The 17,961-nt window shown below is 42.4% G+C and overlaps 1 protein-coding gene across 2 annotated transcripts in view; it reads left to right on the top strand.

Annotated features, from left to right (window-relative positions):
- Nucleotides 1-14,137, top strand: part of huwe1 (HECT, UBA and WWE domain containing E3 ubiquitin protein ligase 1) — a 45,257-nt gene extending 31,120 nt beyond the window's left edge. The window contains exons 57-79 of one of the 2 annotated variants that reach the window (XM_088441382.1): nt 179-221; nt 1,158-1,472; nt 2,318-2,525; nt 2,632-2,756; nt 2,879-3,099; nt 3,182-3,573; nt 3,657-4,296; nt 5,534-6,242; nt 6,328-6,416; nt 6,569-6,725; nt 6,795-6,927; nt 7,033-7,235; nt 7,316-7,530; nt 8,099-8,198; nt 9,673-9,822; nt 10,629-10,874; nt 11,164-11,281; nt 11,369-11,509; nt 11,597-11,884; nt 11,983-12,206; nt 12,733-12,914; nt 13,000-13,190; nt 13,275-14,137. In XM_088441382.1, coding sequence (XP_088297508.1) covers nt 179-221; nt 1,158-1,472; nt 2,318-2,525; nt 2,632-2,756; nt 2,879-3,099; nt 3,182-3,573; nt 3,657-4,296; nt 5,534-6,242; nt 6,328-6,416; nt 6,569-6,725; nt 6,795-6,927; nt 7,033-7,235; nt 7,316-7,530; nt 8,099-8,198; nt 9,673-9,822; nt 10,629-10,874; nt 11,164-11,281; nt 11,369-11,509; nt 11,597-11,884; nt 11,983-12,206; nt 12,733-12,914; nt 13,000-13,190; nt 13,275-13,377 — 5,193 coding nt within the window. In that variant the 3' untranslated portion in view covers nt 13,378-14,137. Of the gene's footprint in view, nt 1-178; nt 222-1,157; nt 1,545-2,317; nt 2,526-2,631; nt 2,757-2,878; nt 3,100-3,181; nt 3,574-3,656; nt 4,297-5,533; nt 6,243-6,327; nt 6,417-6,568; nt 6,726-6,794; nt 6,928-7,032; nt 7,236-7,315; nt 7,531-8,098; nt 8,199-9,672; nt 9,823-10,628; nt 10,875-11,163; nt 11,282-11,368; nt 11,510-11,596; nt 11,885-11,982; nt 12,207-12,732; nt 12,915-12,999; nt 13,191-13,274 lie in introns of both variants that reach the window. The other variant, XM_088441375.1, reaches the window with a different exon arrangement.
- The last annotated feature ends 3,824 nt before the right edge of the window (nt 14,138-17,961 follow it).

The following is a 17,961-nucleotide window of genomic DNA, read 5'->3' as shown; positions in this document are numbered from 1 at the left end:
CACAGAGACAACAGTGACTCCCAAGTATTTTAAGAAAATTAAAATGAATTAAGTGAATCAAATGGTCATTACAAATCACTCGTATGCTGTTTTTTCAATTGTGCGCCCTTGCGCTCTGTGACTTAACTTGCAACTACACACATTTACATTTTGTCTTTCTTTGCTTTCTTGTCTGTAGGGTTCTGAAATGGGGACAATTAATGGTGCAGAAAACCATGCAGGTACTGACTTGTTGAAAGAGTTTCACTATTGTATTGATTTAAATACTTGTGTCTCAAGAAATCAAACGGCATCCATCAGGAGTCAACATTGCGTGCTCTGGGATGAGGTAGTAGTTTGTATAGTTTTAGGATCATACCAGATCTGGGAGATAACTATACAGTCTACTGTCTTTCCTTGAGCAATGCCTCAGCATCCTTGCCATGTTCCTGCAGATTTCTGAAGTCTGAATCCATGATTTTCATTATATTGAAGCTGGTTGTACTGTGGTGAGGTAGTAAGTTGTGTTGTTGTTGGGGAACAGTATTGTGTACCCCCTTCAGGAGATAACTATACAACTCACTGCCTTCCTCAGTAGAATTATGTAACAACATGCTTATTTTTAATGTGTGTGTTGTATGTTCTAGATTTAATCTGTTGAATGAAATTCTGTATGAAGTAATTTGTGCCATCTACAAGCATTGTATTCTTTCCTAAGACATTGTGAAAATGTTATTCATCATCGGTTAATGTTTTGAGTTACTCAAGTAGGCATGGGCCGATAATCGTAATGGCAATATATTGCAGATGAAGTATGATTATGGACTCAATTTCTTCTAACTATCTAAACTAACTTTAGTGTTTTTAATGTACTAGGTATAGTTGTAATGACAAGGGCAGTGCAACAGGAAGTAACCACTGTCATTCAGTTTTTGTATAGAACTCCTCACTGTCCGTAATGTTAGAAGATTTATTTGGCACATAAGTGCTCTCGTTGTAGTTCTATTGTGTGTATTTCATCTTTTCCTCACTGCGGGAGTTCAGGGGACTATACATTTCAGTTTACAACAATTTTATTGGTTTTAAAACGTCAAGAAATAACATGGACAAAAGTTAGCAAAATGTTTCCTCTTAAAACTTACATTTTTACATTTTCCCATATATTTTGTCTTTTTTAGAGGGTGAGCATGCTCAAGCTAGTGCAGTATCTTGTCTCGACCCACCCAGGGTGTCAGAAGGGTTCCTCACTGCTCCCCCTTCTGGAGAAGTTACACCCACTATCCCAGCTCCACATGAACAGGCCCTCGTTTCTTTGGAAACTGCGATAAATCAACAGGTCCACCAACCGATGACTGGCCTGCTATTGGCTGAGTCACATGCCAGCTCATTGTCGGCTCTGGCAGGGGCACGCCTTCCACCCTTGTCTGCAACTGACAGGCCAAATAGTGAAGCAGAAGCATCTCAGATGGAAATGTCCCCAGCACCCACAATCGGTGAGAGAGGCAATGGAGGAGAAGGTGGTGATGGTGGTGGTGGTGGAAGAGCATTGGATGAATGCAGGGAAGGTAGATTAACTCTTAATACAGATTATCCATGAGTAAGGATGCATTTATGAATTAAATTAATACAGTTAGGTCTAAGTTCACTCTGCAGTGTTAATGTTCAATTCAATTTTTTTTTTTAATCAGATATTTTTTTCTTTTGTGAGGTTCTTTACATTTGTGACCTGTGTGTAAAATTTAAAGCAATCAAAGTGTTTAAGGCATCGCCAGGTGATGTTGAAGTGGCTGTCGTACCAGAACCAGAATGTTATCAATTTGTTCGATTTAAGTTAATTTAGGAGGGGAAAAGCGAGGTTTTTGTCATGGCATTTTGTGCAGTGCCAGCAATGTCTCTCCCTGTTGCTCTGAGTGAGCAAGAGTGCGAGAGAGAGACAGACAAAATACACTTCGCTTTCCCTTCAGTAAGTAGTCTTATCCTCGTTTCCTATTGTTGTTTTGGTTTTTCCAATATGTTCCAACCTTTTAGCGTAGAATTGTGACATTTGTTAGCCGGATTTAATGCAACCCGGCCGTTCAGACTAAAGTCGCATGTCAGTGCCACATACCCGTGGCCTGAACCGCATTTGAAAAAATAGGATCACACTGCCATTAACATCATAACAGATACAGGATGCAGAGGAGCAAAAAAATATATATATATATGAATTGGGTCACTTAACATAGCGTTAAGTTTTGACCGGTAAAAGTTTTTCGGAAAAGCTTTAAAATCAGATCCACCAAGAATGAAATACTCAAGTAACAATCTCTTAACCCTTCCAAATAATGATATTCCCCAGCCTCAAGCCCGGATATGGCCGAGACCTCAGAACCTACAGTAGTGGGTGTGTCACGTCTGGAGGGGTCACCAATGGACACCAGCAGCCCTGCATCTGCAACGCAAGATGAAGCCATTTCCAACCCTGCCCAGACTGCCCTGGTGTCTCAGGATCTGACTGGTAGCGGGGAAAGGGGTTTGGCAGACCGGCAGGCAGATGCGGAGATTGGGTGAGGGATTTTTTTTTTTTTTTTTTTTTTTTTTTTTACAAATTTGCCATCAAAAGTTTGGTTTGGGGTTAAAGAAATGGTTTCTGAGAAAATGTTCTTTATTTAGCCCCACTTCAGTTTCATCTGCTGGCGAAGCAATAATCAGGAGTGACAGTGCTGATAGCCATTCCCAGGCTATACAAGAAGAGCCTCTACCATCCACAAGCAATGAGGAAGAAGACCCACTAGCAGGTACAGGTGGTTGTGATTTTTACATTTACATTTTTTTTTTACACTCCACTTACAAACAATGGACCTTTTAAGACATGACATAATATCAAAGTGTTAAAGCTGTAGGGATTTTGTCTTTGTAGGAATCAGTCTTCCAGAGGGCGTCGATCCATCTTTCTTGGCAGCTCTTCCTGAGGACATTCGTAGAGAAGTGCTTCAAAATCAGTTGGGGATAAGACCACCATCTCGCTCAGCTGCCGCTACTAGCCTGACGTCTTCCACTGCGCCTGTGCTAACAGGACCAGGGGTTACGGAGGTCAGCCCTGAGTTCCTAGCTGCACTGCCACCTGCCATACAAGAGGAGGTGAGAAATAATATGACAAAATTTAGACACAATATGTACATACAACTTTTAGTTGATCTAGGTTTACTACTGATCATGTTAGGTTCTTGCTCAGCAACGGGCTGAGCAACAACGTAGGGAAGTTTCCCAACAACCCACACAAGGAGATACGCCTCTAGATCCCGTTACCTTCATCCAGACGCTTCCTTCAGAGCTGCGGCGTAGTGTGTTGGAAGACATGGAGGACAGTGTCTTGGCAGTCATGCCACCTGACATTGCAGCTGAAGCGGCAGCTTTGCGGCGAGAGCAAGAGGCAAGGCAAAGGCAACTGATGCACGAGAGGCTCTTTGGTCATAGTTCAACATCAGCTCTCTCAGCCATCCTGCGTTCACCAGCCTTTACCAGTCGCTTAGGGAGCAATCGTGGTGTCCAGTACACCCGACTGGCTGTGCAGAGAGGAGGTACATTTCAGATGGGTGGTAGCTCAAACCATAGGTAAGACACACTTGCTATTTTTTACTACTTTATCTAAGAATAAATGTGTTGTTCATGCTGATCTGGGTGTCTCGTTCCCTCAGACCATCCAGTTCCAGTGTGGATTCTTTGTTGCGTCTGCGCGGTCGCTTGCTGCTGGATCACGAGGCTTTGTCCTGTTTGCTGGTTTTGCTATTTGTGGATGAACCAAAGCTCAACACCAGCCGTCTACACCGTGTGCTTAGGAATCTCTGCTACCACTCTCAGACACGTGGGTGGGTGATTCGCAGCCTGTTGTCCATCCTCCAACGCAGTAGTGAGAGTGAGGTGTGTGTGGAGACCTCACGCCTTGAAGATTCTCGTGGCAAAAGGAGTTCGCAGGGAGGCTGTGGAGGAAAAGGTTCTGCAGTTGCCTCCCTCTGTTCTTCCTCCTCTTCCCTAGAGCTTCTAAACAGAGTGGAGTCTCGTAGTTCAAGTCAGCTTTCTTGGCTCTCTGTATCTATGGATGCAGCCTTGGGCTGTCGGACTAACATTTTCCAGATCCAACGGGCATCTGGTCGGAAGCATGCTGACCGGCACTCAGCTGCTGGCACTGCAGCATCTGGAGCCCTGGGAGGAGGTGTGTCAGGAGCTGCAGCAGGGGTCACATGTGCGGGAGGTGGTGGTTCCACGGTACACATCCATCCACAAGCTGCACCTGTAGTCTGTCGACATGTGTTGGACACACTCATCCAACTAGCAAAGGTGAGTTATGTATCCTACTAAATCTGTTTTAAAATCTTTGTATACTTAAAGTCTGCATTTCGGCAAGTTTTCTAGTACGTTAAAATAGAGTATGCTCTTTTAATTTGAGTAGGAGCTTTTATCCCATTGGCTTCCCATGGCCTCACCACCTGTGGAACTGGCCATAAGGGTTGGGTGCAATGTGAGCTGGGCAGGAGCCAGGGTTGGAGCCCTTGGCAGGCCCTTACCCGTGTCAAGAAGCAAAAAGTTCTGACTTGACATAGTCGAACTTGTCCCTACACACAGCTTGGGTTCTTGTGCCAGTCCTTTCGCAAGGGGTTGACTTCCACTGTGGATTTGCCCACGGTGAGAGGCCCAGAGCAGGAATAGGTATACTTATTTATAGCACCTGGCCAAACAAAGTGTTGCTTCTGGGGTTTCCGCCACAAAATGTCAGGTGTGGGAGGGGTTTGGTGAGGCTACGTCTTCCAGACGGCTTTGAGGAAATTTTTGGTTCACCATCTGGCATGTCGGGAGGAGAAAGAAATGCACCATTAACACTGTGTACTATGAAGATGAGGCAATGCTGCCCTCAACTTGAGGGAGCAGGAATAGGCATACTTATTTATAGCGCCTGGCCAAACAGTGTGTTGCTTCTGGGGTTTCCGCCACAAAATGTCAGGTGTGGGAGGGGTTTGGTTAGGCTGTGAGGTTTGGTATGTCGTGAACCACTGGGGACAATACTTCGAAGACCACCTCAATTCCACCGACATGTCTTCCTCTGAGGAAACAAAATCTGAAAACTGAGGGGCGTTCTCATATTCCTAGAGCTAAAGTCACTGAAGTGGTCTAAAAACTCCTCTGTGGCAAGGCCCCTGGGGTCGATGAGATCCCCCTGGAGTTCGTAAAGGTTTTGGATGTTGTAAGGCTGTCCTGGTTGACATGCCTCTGGGGCCCCAGGGAATGATTCGGAACACGCTGGAGAGACTGTTGAGTGGGGCTTAAGCGCAAAACTTTACTGAACTGAACTGAAACTGTACAAGCACTTTGGCCATGCATCAGTTGATAAACTAAACTGCTCATGAATGCTGGAAATATGAATGTTTAAATCTCTGCTATTCTGTGCATTTTGGTACTTTGTACAATGTGGTTTTTAATATTTTGCTGCTCTTGCACTTTAAAAGGGTGCATGCTTGACAGTATGTAATGGTTTTTGTGTTGTTGTTTTTTTTTTGTTTGTTTTTTACATTCACTACAGGTGTTTCCCAGTCACTTCACCCAGCAGCGTTGCAAGGATTTGTCTGTGTCGTCCTCTGACCTTGAGGCCCGTCTTTGTTCGGGTGCCTCAGGCGTGAGTGCCATAGGTGGAGGATCGAGGGCAAGTTCACAGGCTCAAAATACTCCAACTTCCAATGCTTCTAGTGCACAGAACACTTTTGGTTCCTCATCCATAACTCCACAGTCTCTGGGAATTTCCACTGATTTTTGGGACCTGTTGGTAAAGCTGGACAACATGAATGTCAGTCGCAAAGGAAAAGCCTCAATGAAGACCATGCCATTAGGAGGCAATGCAGAGGCTGAGGGACTCCAGTTAAGCCTGGAAACTTCCCCTCTTGGTCAGTTGATGAACATGCTGTCCCATCCTGTAATCAGGCGAAGCTCCTTGCTCACTGAAAAGCTGCTGCGCCTGCTCTCCCTCATATCCATTGCCCTGCCTGACAACAAGGCCACAGAGGTACCTGCTGGTCATGCTACTCCACAGTCAGCCAACCTAACCCCCATAATCAGCTCAGCATCCACAGCCCCTACCACTACACAGGGCACAGCAACGTGCAGCACCCAGCCTACTGCAGTGGGCACCGTAGCTTCTGGTGGAACTGGGGCTCAGAGCACCACCTCAGGGACAAGTCTGTTCATGTTCGCAACTTCCACACCATTACCACCAGCCCCTGGAACAGTCTTCACAGGTAGAGAAAACAGTAACATTATTTGAAATTGTCTCATTTCTTCAGAGTAGCATTTATAAATAATGTTTTCCATCCTGCTAAACAGCAAAAACAAAGAGCTGTTCTATTAGCACAGAAAGTGAAAAGATTGCTCCTGCTGGACTCACGGAGAAACAGCTTCAGCTTTCAGTGGAGGTATGGGAGAATGCTGGGTGAGAGTTTTGTTAATCACATTTTAAAAGTTGTCACAGAGACCAATATTGAGTATGTAGCCTCAGTTTTGTTTTTGTTTTTTTTGTTTTTGTTTTTGTTTTTTTAATTTAACTTTACACTGCACTTTCTTTAAGGTGTTGACTTCTCATTCGTGCTCAGAGGAAGGTCTGGAAGATGCTGCTAATATTTTACTACAGTTATCAAGAGGAGACGGTTCCACCAGAGACACTGTGCTCAGACTGCTGCTCAGTGGAGCACGGCACCTTGGTTACACCCTTTGCAAACAGATTGGTCAGTGCTGATACATATGCTTTTTTTTGTGCTAAGCCTTCTTAAACATTTCACATCATTCCCTCTCAGGTACACTATTGGCTGAGCTTCGAGAGTACAACTTGGAACAGCAGAGACGAGCACATGCAGACTCTCATTCCCCTGATGCACCGCCTGATGATTCCTCCATTTCTGCTAGACTGAAGGGCAAAATGACTAGCAGGTAAGCCAGTGACAACTCTCACGCCCGGTGATGGTTTCCCCTCTACAGTTAGTTTGTTGTACCTGTGGTTCTTTTTATCTTAATTTTTTGTTGCTCTGGGCATAGGTTTGATGGAGCCGAGAGTGTTGTGATTGTGGCCGCACAGAAGCGCACGCTTGGAGGCCGAGAACTACAACTCCCCTGTATGAGTTCACTTACCTCCAAGACCTCGACGCAGAAATTTTTCTTGCGAGTGTTGCAGGTCATTATCCAGTTGCGTGAGGACACACGCCGTGCCAACAAGAAAGCCAAACAGACTGGGCGAATAGGTGAGGAAATTATACACCATAGAATGCATTGTACAGATAAGATAGGAAGTAATAAACCCACCCTCTCGTTCAATCGGCAGGCTCGTCCAGCCTGGGCTCAGCCAGCAGCATTCAGGCTGCCGTCCGTCAACTCGAGGCAGAGGCTGACGCCATCATTCAGATGGTGAGAGAGGGTCAACGGGCACGCCGGCTCACACAGGCGCCACCGCCCACTGCCGCCTCCGCCGCCGTCACCGCCGGATCGTCAGCCGCAGCATCTCATGCCCCCGCTGGTGCTGCCCCCGCTGCTGCCACGGTTAGCATGGGGCCATGTTGACAGCAGAGATCTGCTCATTCACTCTCTGGGGGCACATTTGAACAGTGTATATTTGGTGTCGAAGGTTTGATACAATTCCTGAGGGCGCTTTTAGTTGATTTATCCCTTACCGTTTGTGTGTTTGCATTCTTCAAATTTCTAAAGCTAATCAATTCAGATACACGTCTGTGCTATGAGATTTAATATTAATTTGATTTGATTTTGGACAATGTCAAAAAGTCATCTTGGTTGCACCTTGCTGTCTGAAGACCTATTGTATGACTCATGTCTGTCATCCACCATATGCAATTTTTCAGCATGATCGTGAAAAATGTGAATGCGCTAAACCCAATTGACACCCTGATCATCTTCATCAGCAGCAGTGGTGTCTGGCTGAAGTTGCTTTGTGCTCTACCCTTACCCGCTCAAGGCCCTTTGCCGTTTTTATTTAATTGGGAAGATGTTTGCACGGCAACATATATCACTCACAATAAGTGGATAAAATGTTGTTCTATTTTTTTTCTTTGTTTCCCCATCTTCATGGTCGGCCCTGATTGGGGCACTACAGTCTGAAATGCAGTCAGTGTCAGGAGCCCAGGTGGGTCAGCGAGATGATTCACCAATGGATGTTGACCAGCCGTCTTTGGAGCTAGACTCTTCAACACTGGGTACATTTTTTTTTTTTATCCCTTTTTCAAATGTTTAAATCGTCACAAAGATGAGTATTTATTATAGCTGTTAAATAATCTGATACCGCAACATTAGATATAATTTTAATGGACGTAATTTATACAGAAATGTACGTACTGTCATGTTTATAGAGTACATAAAATTATGTATTACATTTATTACATGAACCCCCATAATAAACAGGTTTATTTTTTCCCTTACTGTGGATTTTTTTTTCATATCTAAATATTGAACTCAAAATGGATGTTGGTCAATTTCAAACATGTTTTATTGTAGGGTTTTTTTGTACTGCAATGCTTTGTGGGTTTTTCAAATTAAATTTGAATGAACTATAGCCATTACATTTCTACTAATAGAATGCTCTTATCGTTATTAGTATTAATATTAGTATTATGACTACTCCTATTGCAATGCACAATATCACATATCAATGTGCAGAATTCTTTTATAAATGTGTGTCATTTGATTGACCTCTCGTGGAAGCCCTGCTCCTTCAGTGGCTCTTCCATTTTTTTGGACACTTAGAATGATGTAATGTACGTTAGTAATGTACCGGAGCATGTCATTGAGTGTTTTCGGAGTTATACAAGTGCAATATAAAAGGGAGTATAAAGTACAGTGACAAGGTGAACTTATAACGCGTACCTCTAGTTCTGTGAAGGAAAACAATCCCATCTTTATCAAGAAAAACTGCATCCAAATGCATGTTTGGTTTCGGTGGTCATATGAAAGAAAGCTTACCAAAACTTTTTCTCTTGCCTACCATACAAGGAGGGAGAGATGGTGCTCACAGCCGTTTCGGATAGCTAGCTTTAAGACCTTTTTTACGGTGTCTTATTAGGCTTTCAATAACCTCAGAGTGGCACCCCCTTTACTCTGCCTCTGCTTTTGAACATCAAGGGTTGGAATACATCGATGTATGCTGTTCATTCACAAAATACTACGTGAAAATGAAAACAATAAATTCAAAGTACCTGTCACAATGTTTTGTGTGTAAATTGATTAAACAACATGAGAGAGCTCCTTAAATGAGACACAGTATAGGGTTACATGTAATGTTACCTAGCCAACAAACAATAACGACCAAGCTAAATTTAGAGGATAAGTCTTGTAATGATATCCTGAAATAATACCATTTTAATAGAATATAATGACTAGTAGACTAGTCATAAGTTTTGACCCCCTCCACCATGGTAAGCTGATGGTTCAAGATATCGTTATAAGATTTTTTTATTTTATTTTTTTTTTACATCAAAGGTTCAGTATCTGAAATTTTTAACCTGAAAGTAAAAGGTTGCCTTAAAATGTTAAATCAAAGGTTCAGGATCTGAAATTTCTAACCTGAAAGTAAAATGTTGCCTTAAAAAGTATTATTGAAGCCTTTGCTTCCTGGGTTATTGCATCCAGTGAATGCAATGGTTAAACTCTTCAGGAACGTTTTTTTTTTCTCAGATGAAGATGCAAATGGCCAGTCTGAGAGTGAGGAGAAACTCCCAGACCTCCCCCTGCTCAGTGAACAGCTCCAACTGGATGAGCTGTGGGACATGCTTGGGGAATGCTTAAAAGAGCTTGAAGAGTCCCATGACCAGCATGCTGTATTGGGTAGGTGGAATCTTTATTGGACTCTGTGAGTGTGTGTATATAAGCATGTCCACACACACAGGTTTTTACAATATTCTAAATACCAAGTGTATCAGAGGTTCCAGGGCTAGTGTCACAAAAGATAAATGCATTTAAACCCAAATTAAGTCTTACCAATTGAATTGAGATGCAGGTAAAAGAAGAGAACTGAGAAATTGTATTTATTTTAGGTTCAATTACTGCACCTGTCATTGTTTTATTTTGAATAACCGCAGAACGGATTAATTTCGTAAACCGTGGGCCCACTGTATATATAAATGTTTTCCCCCTACACGCGCCATCTGCCTCAACGGGCAGCTGCAGGGTTGCTCACGTTCTGATTCGTCCTCTGCTGCAGCAGCCAATCACATATGTTCTTTTCCTGGTTTTTCGGCTTCAGTGTCACTAAGTTTGGTACTGCAGCTAACTGCCGCAGGTAAAGTGGCTACCATGGTATCGTATGCTACTTTCACAGAGCATTTTATGTTACATTGTTTGAGTAGGACGCGAGCCTATCAAGCTAAAGTGTGGGTCAAGAAGGCGAACCAATTGAACTATTCCCCCATCCAAACAAAGTCGGCTGTCTTGAAAATATTTCAAAAAAGAGCAAGGCAAATTGCGAGTGAATATTTCCTATTTTTCTGACAACATCGGTCATGTTTAAATCGGTGCTCTTGAATTTGTTCTGCAACTTAAAAAGCTTTCCATTTGGCAACGACACTGCAGTTTTGTGTGTGCAATGCAGTTGGTTCTATTTGATTGATATTGTGTTATTCCATATCTTTCAGTTCTCCAGCCTGCCGTGGAGGCATTCTTCCTTGTGCACGCCACCGAACGCGAGAGCAAACCCCCTGTTCGAGACACTCGGGAGAGCCAGCTTTCACATATCAAAGATGAGCCTCCACCACTGTCCCCAGCCCCGCTTACACCAGCAACACCGTCGTCCCTAGATCCGTTCTTCTCCCGGGAACCGTCCTCCATGCATATCTCTTCAAACTTGCCACCAGATACCCAGAAGTTTCTCCGATTTGCTGGTATGCCAGAATTCTCATTGACCTTCAGCTAAGCTATAACCGAAGGCCATCACATTCCTACTGATATTGTTGTGAATTCGATGATTGTTTTTTTTTTTTTTTTTTTTTTTTAATGATAATTCTCAAATGATATTTAAACAATGAGATTGGACCACCACTATCCAAAGAGGTATTTTTTGCCCCTCAAAAATGTTTATTAATAAAAATAAATGTAAAAGCTCAATTCGCTTTTACAGGCTGAGGCCTTGCATATTGTGTGTTATGATCTAATGAATTTCAATTCTTGTAGAAACCCACCGCACAGTACTGAACCAGATTCTGCGTCAGTCCACTACTCATTTGGCGGATGGACCCTTTGCAGTCTTGGTTGATTACATACGTATCCTGGACTTTGATGTGAAGAGGAAGTAAGCAAGATTAATTTGACTTTTTGTGTCTTAGCTTGTGCTCAGTTACTGCCTTAGTAACTTGCTGACCTGTTGTTTATCCCTCAGGTATTTCCGTCAGGAGTTGGAACGCCTGGATGAAGGCCTGAGGAAAGAGGACATGGCTGTGCATGTGAGAAGAGATCATGTGTTTGAGGACTCCTACAGGGAACTACATCGAAAGAGCCCAGAGGACATGAAGAATAGGCTGTATGCTTTCATTGCTAGCGCCCGTGCCTGAATCCATTGCTATCAAAAGAACTTTAACACGCTTCTTCTCTCCCCTCTCCATTGCAGGTACATTGTCTTTGAAGGAGAGGAGGGCCAGGATGCCGGCGGCCTTCTGAGGGAATGGTACATGATCATCTCCCGTGAGATGTTCAACCCCATGTACGCCCTGTTTCGCACGTCACCCGGGGATAGGGTTACCTACACAATCAATCCCTCTTCCCACTGCAACCCCAACCACCTGAGCTACTTCAAGTTTGTAGGCCGGGTGGTGGCCAAAGCTGTTTATGATAACCGGTTATTGGAATGCTACTTTACTCGTAGCTTTTACAAACACATCCTGGGCAAGAGTGTCAGGTAATTGCAATGGGGAGCATATACCTTCTAATCCCAAATAGCCAATATATCAATTTCATCGAGAGTATCAAATTTACATTTACCTTCCCTCTTCCTAGGTACACCGACATGGAGAGTGAGGACTACCCCTTCTTCCAGGGTTTGGTGTACTTGCTGGAGAATGATGTGTCCACGTTAGGCTATGAACTTACATTCAGCACAGAGGTCCAAGAGTTTGGTGTTTGTGAAGTGAGAGACCTCAAGCCAAATGGTGCCAACATTCTGGTCACAGAAGAAAACAAAAAAGAGTATGTGCACCTGGTTTGCCAGATGAAGATGACCGGTGAGATTGTGCTTTCTATTTACATCAGACATTTCGTTGGGAAAATGGAATTTAAAAAAATAATAATTCCCATTATGGTTTGACTACCACAAAATGAACGATATGAATTTGTGGCTTTGTGGGAAGCGTTGGTCTTAAATGAGATTTTTGAAAAAGAGGAATTTACAATTCTTGTCTGCAGTACATTTTGGTGCTTTTTCCATTAGTTGTGTGAGATCCTGCAATCACAGACTGAAGTTGCACTGACTGTGTCAATTTGACAGAGTTATAGACACACATCGCTGGCACACACCCATGCCGTCATACTGTTACAAACTTTTACTATGACCCTCAATTTTACAGTTATTGTTCAAAGTAAATTTTCTTTAAAAAAAAAAAAATGGTGCAGTCACGTGAATTAATCCGGTATTAGTCAATTTGATATAGAGCCAACGTTAACCCCAAACCTTTTGGTCAATGCGCGATTGGTTTTCCAAGCGGTTGAATGTGCTATTTGCATTAAACAAGCTTGAATTCTGTTACGCAGGTGCGATTCGCAAGCAGCTGGCGGCTTTCCTCGAGGGTTTCTATGAGATCATCCCCAAAAGGCTGATCTCCATTTTCACTGAGCAGGAGCTGGAGCTGCTCATCTCCGGGCTGCCCACCATCGATATTGATGACCTCAAGGCCAACACGGAGTATCACAAATACCAGTCCAGCTCCATTCAGGTAGTTGAAATGAGTGCAGCCTGTCCGTCCCGATGTCATCCTGACAGAACACGTGTCAATTCCCTCTTTTGTATTTTCACCAAAGATCCAATGGTTCTGGAGGGCCTTGCGCTCCTTTGATCAAGCGGACCGAGCCAAGTTCTTACAGTTTGTCACTGGCACATCCAAAGTTCCCCTTCAGGGTTTCGCAGCTCTGGAGGGCATGAACGGCATCCAGAAGTTCCAAATCCACCGTGACGATCGCTCCACTGACCGCCTGCCCTCCGCTCACACTTGGTAAACAAGCCCATTTGCATGTGACAAAGGCGCATGCTTAAATCAGTAAGAGAAAATGAGAAAGTTTGTGTTCTGTGTTCGTAGTTTCAACCAGCTGGACCTCCCTGCCTATGAGAGTTACGAGAAGTTGAGACACATGCTGCTGCTGGCCATCCAGGAGTGTTCTGAGGGATTCGGCCTGGCTTAATCCATGAGACTTTTTTTTTTTAAGGCACACATGCACACACACCTGAATTAGATCAGACTACATAGTTACAATTTTGAAGACACACAGACACACATACAAACAGAAACCCTGCATAAATATTACAGGATTACCTGTTTAATGTCCCAGATTTACTGGGATCTAGTTCATGCAGAACCGATCAAAGCAGCCAGTCAAATGGTCTGATTAACATAAATACCATATGGAGAGTCTCTCGTGATATAGACTCGCACATACACAACGCGTGCGCGTTTATGTGCCCTTCCCTATTTAAATGGAAAGGGCAGATGCAAAGGCTAAACCATGGACTAATATAAGAGACATTTTCTTCATCTAGTTTGATTTTTTTTTTTTTTTTTCTTCCTGTACAAAAAGTTTGGGAGTTTATTGTTTAAACTTTTTTGTTTCTCTGGCTGTGTAAAAAGAAAAAAAAGAATGTGTGAACAGGATGGTTATAAAACCTTTGGGGAAACACGTTGGTTTCTTGTTGCAAATTTTTGACCTCACAAGCCTTGAATTATTTTTTTGTGGGGCTATATGAACAACTTGAGAAATTCACAAAAATGCACTTTTCAAACACATTTTGTGGCATTTTTAAGAAAGGATGGTACACTTGAAGCGAAAACCTGAAGGAGATTAAAAAAAAAAATACTAGAGTATTTTTCAACTTATTCAATTGCTGACTCAGCCTTGAGCCTTTGAATCCAATTGGAATAACGACATGAATAAATGCATAAAATTGCGTCTTGTCTTTTTAAGTGTTTTAAGATTATGATTGATGATTTCCCCAAATCCTGAAGATGCCCATGTCATTTAGCGACAGATTCTGTTGTTACAGTAAGCAATAAGCAGTAACTGCGCCACCACCTTATGGCATGTTGTCCAATCCATGTCATTAATGTACACGTGTGAGACAGTCTCATGTTCATTTCCTCACACAGTGTCTGCATTCCTGAGTTCTGACCCCCGAATCAGAGCAGTAACAACTTAACTCCCGGTGGTGAAGAGCACGTTTGATATTTTAAACCTCATCGTCTTCTCGTGCTACCAATTAGACACTAACCGATAGTCAATATATTGCGATTTTAGTGGTCACATTTATTTAAAACCGTCACGTCTGTCAAAACTGTCCCCCCCCACGCATCATCCACCTTAATGTGACACTGCAAGATTTAGACCGTTTTTCATTAAAAATGAATACGGCCCAAATAAGTTTTCTCCACAGGGTGTTGAGGCTCTCCCTTAGAGCTCGGGTGAGAAGCTCGGTCATCCGGGAGGGACTCGTCCAGCCGCTGCTGGTCCGCGTTGAGAGGAGCCAGTTGAGGTGGTTCGGGCATCTGGTTAGGATGCCTCCCTAGTGAGTTTCTCCGGGCATGTCCCACTGAGGAGGCCCCGGGACACGCTGGAGGGACTATGTCTCTCAGCTGTCCTGGGAACGCCCCGGGATTCTCCTGGAGGAGCTGGACGAAGTGACCGGGGAGAGGGAAGTCTTGGGTTTCCCTGCTGACCCCGGATAAGCGAAAGTAAATGGATGGGTGGATTAAATGATTGTAAATTTTGAAAACTTCAACAGTATGTTTTAAATATACACACACACACACACACACACAATTATTAAACATAATCGTCTAGTTATGAAACAATATTACATGGGGGTGTGGCATTCTTCCGGAGGTCGCTATAATTTATAGCGACAGACCATCTTTAGGAGGGATGTTTATGGCAAGTGGATAAGATCATACGCTAATCCGCATTCGTTTTGAGTTACGCCGTACAGATTTAGAATGCTTACCAAGATCAGAGAGCATGTCGAACGCCACTCTAGATGCCGAGCAGCGACCGATGTTCTTTTTGAAAAACGACAGGCGTGCATTTGGAACGTTAACATTTAACCAACAGCATTGGGATCGCCAGTCAATGTCAAGCATAAAAAGTAGTTGAATCATTTATTCGATCATTCTTTTTGAAAGTATTTTATTAGAAGTGTCTATTTCAGTTACTATGGGATATTGTCAATGTGAATTCATGTATACATTTATTGGTGAGCAAAAGCAGTGTTGCTCACTGAAGGTTTATTTTTTTGCATATTTTAATTTAGGACGGTAAATGGTTCTTATTGTAACAAATGTTGTACGTATTATGTATTTTGTTTAAAAAAAAAAAAGTTTACAAAGTAGAAAAATATCAATTTACCAAAAGTTTTGGAGCTGTCATTTCAATACCGTGATACCCTGATACCGCTCAAGGATATCATACCGCCAGAATCTGATAACATCATATGCCTTCTACTAATGTCCATCCATCACTAAAACTGGATTTGTTACACCCGTGTGACAGCAACTCCAGCAAAAATCAAATGTTCTCCTACACCAGGACCATGCAGTGACCACTGCCATTTAGTGAATGTCAGCGTATAATATAGGTGTTAGCGTGATTAATAAATGTAGTCTGTAGAGAGGTTTTGTTGTTGCATATATGTATATTGAATATAGGTGTCCAGATTTGGAGGTCTGCAACTGACCTGAACACCGGTGCTTTGAGATGTGATGGTCATTTTTCGAGATTTGGCTCAAGCTGTCGTTTGATATTTTGCCTTGACCTGCGAGCGCAGAGGTATTACCGCTGTATGGTGGGAATTGACTCCGATTCGCTTCACAAGCATCGCTTGGCGAAGTTGTCTAGTGGCTCTCAAACTTTTCTCAGCGATGTACCCCCTGTGAAATGTTTTCAGCCAAGCCCTTAACCAGTGCAAAGCAATGTTGGTTGGAAAAAAAAAAAAAAAAAAAAACTTGAAACAGTCCGTCAGTGTTTGATTTATTTGATTGATTAAACTTTATAACCCTTCAAACTTCATTTGTATTGGTCCACAAAAAAAATGTCCTTGGATCATAGTAGAGATCTATTATCAAAAAGAAATAACTTAAATATTTGTCCACAAAAATAAACCATGTTCCAGACCCGTTTTAAAAAGAAATAATTAAAAATGTATATTTGTCCATAGAAAAATACAAAAAACAAAACATCTTTTGGGATTACAGTAGATATCTGTTCACAAAAATACATTTTCCTAATAAATATTTGTCAAATCAACTTTATTTGCATAGCCCAGAATCACTTGGCATGTGACGAGTTGGATCGAACTATTCAAGTATGAAGGAGAATCTGGGTTTTAAAAATAAGGAATTGTAAGATTAGGCATTTTAAAGGGGAGGTTAAAAAAAGTTTTTCTTTCGTTAAATTTTTCTTTTGTGCGGCGCCACTATTCTATTATGATTGATATCGCAGTGGTGTGATCTGAGTTAAGCAGCAAAATGCACCTGTTTTTGTCAATCTCGGGGTAGCCACTTAATTTCTGCTAAAAACGACGTTGACGGTGTGTCTGAGGAATAAAGTCAAGCTATGTGACACTGTAAGTAATCTTACATAGAGCATTCAAACCGACTTGAAGAGGGACTCGAGACAGAAATTGAAGGTCTTTTGCAATATGTTCTAAGTGCCCCGAACAAAATGTGCCATGTTGATGAATTCTGCGTTTGTGGAATATGAATTAAGTAGGTTAATCCATTGCATTTTGACTTTACGATTTTACTGCATGACAGAGCACATGGTTTGCACCTGACGGAATGAAGACACAACAATGACTGAAGATTGATGGTTTTACTCCCGAGCTCCCTTGAACTCCGCTTCGTTTCATTTTTGCTGTTCCCCCTTTAAAAAAAAAAAAAAAAAAGAACGCCGTTGCGCTTTTTTGCCTTTAGATGGCAATGTTTCCCACGTTCGCACAGCAAAAGCGAATGATTTTCTTCTTTCTAGTTATTAAAAGATTTCAACGCTATCGAAGTGTTGTTGAAATTTTCAACTGTTTCGCACTCTACACTACCAGCTGTCATTCAAGACACATTTTGGACAATCCGACTGGCAAGTATTCCAACAAAGTAGTTTTAGAACGTCAACATTATAAATTTGACTACAGAGACCACTTTTCATTTTGGATGAATTTAACAGGTTCCCTTTGTTACAGACGTAAAATGGCGTTGAGTTTCTCACCTGTCTGTCATATTACGAAACAACGACATGCACTTCACATCGCCAGATTCACACTGTAGAGCTTAATTCTTATTTTTTTTTTTTTCACTTTTTGAAGAAGTTAATGTACATGACCTGTGTTGACATGCACATTGAGGACCGTGACTTCACGGACGGCAAGAGTGCCTAACGTGTTTACGGAAGCGCTTGCCGACATTTAAGCGAAGCCAGAATGTCAATCACTTCAATTTAAGGAGTGAATTAATGAGGGGAAAGGTATTTTAGTTATGGCATTTTATGCAGTTCCAGCAACGTCTCTCTCAAGACAGACAAAATACACCTTGCTCTCCTGGGACAATTGGTGAAAGAAGGATAAGAATGTTTTGTTTGAATTCAAGGGCGGTCATTTTGAGACGTGTTTTGAGAGGGGATAAATTACAAGTGTCCGCTCAAATCAGAAAAAAAATGTCAAGATACCTCAAGTTTACATTTACATCCAGTGACAAGATATTTGTATTGCGCTCGATTCTCCTTTTCCTT

This window comes from Hippichthys cyanospilos, chromosome 2 (assembly GCF_059441005.1).
Source record: "Hippichthys cyanospilos isolate Australia breed blue-spotted pipefish chromosome 2, RoL_Hcya_1.0, whole genome shotgun sequence".
Taxonomy (NCBI): Eukaryota; Metazoa; Chordata; class Actinopteri; order Syngnathiformes; family Syngnathidae; genus Hippichthys; species Hippichthys cyanospilos.
Note: the sequence above shows the minus strand (reverse complement) of the source record. Positions and strands in the feature narration are given on the sequence as shown.